The sequence below is a fragment of the Bos indicus x Bos taurus genome, chromosome 29 (assembly GCF_003369695.1).
Source record: "Bos indicus x Bos taurus breed Angus x Brahman F1 hybrid chromosome 29, Bos_hybrid_MaternalHap_v2.0, whole genome shotgun sequence".
In the NCBI taxonomy this organism is placed as follows: Eukaryota; Metazoa; Chordata; class Mammalia; order Artiodactyla; family Bovidae; genus Bos; species Bos indicus x Bos taurus.
In genome coordinates, this window is record NC_040104.1 from 23,310,996 (window position 1) to 23,313,035 (window position 2,040).

General features: G+C 44.4%; 1 protein-coding gene across 1 annotated transcript; it reads left to right on the forward strand.

Annotated features, from left to right (window-relative positions):
- Positions 1-622: 622 nt before the first annotated feature.
- Positions 623-1,555, forward strand: LOC113886376 (olfactory receptor 8B4-like). Its single transcript, XM_027532542.1, has one exon. The coding sequence runs from the start codon at positions 626-628 to the stop codon at positions 1,553-1,555; it is 930 nt and encodes a 309-aa protein (XP_027388343.1). The 5' UTR covers positions 623-625.
- The last annotated feature ends 485 nt before the right edge of the window (positions 1,556-2,040 follow it).

Genomic DNA, 2,040 nt, shown 5'->3' on the forward strand with positions numbered 1-2,040 from the left:
CTGACTCCCATTTTTCCTTATGGCTTTCTTTTAAATTCACAATCAAGGGGTCTGAGAAGTACTGATCCCTTCTTTACTCTTGAAACTGATTCTGGTGTCAAATTCAGTGAAGGGACTAAAAGGAGGAAGGCAGGAGGTGCAGAAAGAGGGGACAACTTTTGGCTTCCTCTCAGGTGGGGACCTCTTATGTGGTTGGGAGGGGGCGGCAGGGTGAAGGGAGACAGTATGGGAGAGGAGAGCCTGTCTCTCAGAGTCTGAGGCACAGTGGGTTCAGGTTGTACTCCTGGCTCTTGCAAGGTCTTTCTGAGAGTCGCTGGGCAGCCAGTTCAGGTGCTCCATCTCCTGATCTCCTGAGTGCAGACAGAATTCTTGCTGCCCATGCTAACAGACTCTAGCCTGGATTCATGATCAGCCCAGGGGAGCTAAGATGTAGTCACAGACACATTGTCAATAGCTTGGCAGGGCCGGGGTGGGGAGAGGGCATATAGATGAGAGAAGAAAGGCAAAAAGGAGGGCATTCATGCACTGGCTTATCTTCTAGACTTTTTTCCATCAGCTATGCTTGTGACTATAATCATTTGAAACATTTTGTCCCTTGTTTCTACAGACAGCTCCCCAGAAGAGAATGGCTCTGGTAAACAGCTCCTCGTTGACTGAGTTCATCCTCATGGGATTATCAGAACGATCAGAGCTTCAGCTCCCCCTCTTCCTCCTGTTTTTAGGGATCTATGTGTCCACGGTGGTGGGCAACTTGGGCTTGATCACCTTAATTGCGGTGAATTCTAGCCTTCACACTCCAATGTACTTTTTCCTCTTCAACTTGTCTTTTATAGATTTCTGTTATTCTTGTGTGTTTACCCCCAAAATGCTAGTTGATTTCATATCAGAAAATATAATTTCTTATGTGGGATGCATGACACAACTATTTTTCTTCTGTTTCTTTGTCAATTCTGAGTGCTATGTGTTGGTATCGATGGCTTATGATCGCTTTGTGGCTATTTGCCATCCTCTGCTGTACACGGTCACCATGTCCCCTCAGGTCTGTTCGCTGATGATGCTTGGTTCGTACATGATAGGGTTTGCTGGGGCCATGGCCCACACCGGAAGCATGCTGAGACTGAGCTTCTGTGATTCCAACATCGTCCACCACTATCTGTGTGAAGTTCTCCCCCTCTTGCAGCTCTCCTGCACCAGCACTCACATCAATGAGCTGGTGTTTTTTATTGTTGTTGGAGGGGTCATCACAATATCCAGTATCAGTATCTTCACCTCATATGCTCTGATTCTCTCCAGTATCCTCCGTATTCCTTCCGCTGAGGGCAGGTCCAAAGCCTTCAGCACATGTGGCTCCCATGTAGTTGCTGTGGCTCTGTTCTTTGGGTCGGGGGCATTCACCTATTTAACAACCTCTTTTCCTGGATCAAAGGACCAGGGTAAATTTGCCTCAGTCTTCTATACCAATGTGGTTCCCATGCTTAACCCTTTGATCTACAGTCTGAGGAATAAGGATGTTAAACTTGCTCTGAGAAAAACCCTGAAGACAGTTCTCTTCTGAAATGGTTCTGTTTGCATCAGTCACTTATTGGTAAGCATCATGCTCAAGAATATTGTATCTACATGTGGAGGACTCTTAGTCTTTCTTTTTTAAGTGAGGTCTTCTCTCTACTTAAAAAAATTGCAAATATCTTACTTGTACTCTTTTTGTTTATACTATTTCAACTGGTTCACTGCATGCAAGTTAGCATCTATTAGGTGCCTATTGTTTATTGGACTCTATATTAGGTCCAAGAGATGAGTAAGATGAGACTGTATGCCTTCCATCCTTTTCTTGGTAGGGTAAATGGGTTTGTTCAAGCAACTTTTCTGGCTGGGAGATGGGGAAGGTGGTTGTATAAAAATCCTGGAGAATGAATTTATTTTTCTTCAGTTATGAGAACAGGCTTACCAAAGATGAAAGGTAGCTATAACTTGGGTGATAAGTAAGATAGCCTTCCAACTCCTAGAAAGGTTTGCTTGGCTACTAGAAATGTAAATCATCTC

Coding starts and splice junctions, on each gene's coding strand:
- LOC113886376 (XM_027532542.1), top strand. CDS start 626: ATGGCTCTGGTAAACAGCTCCTCGTTGACTGAGTTCATCCTCATGGGA.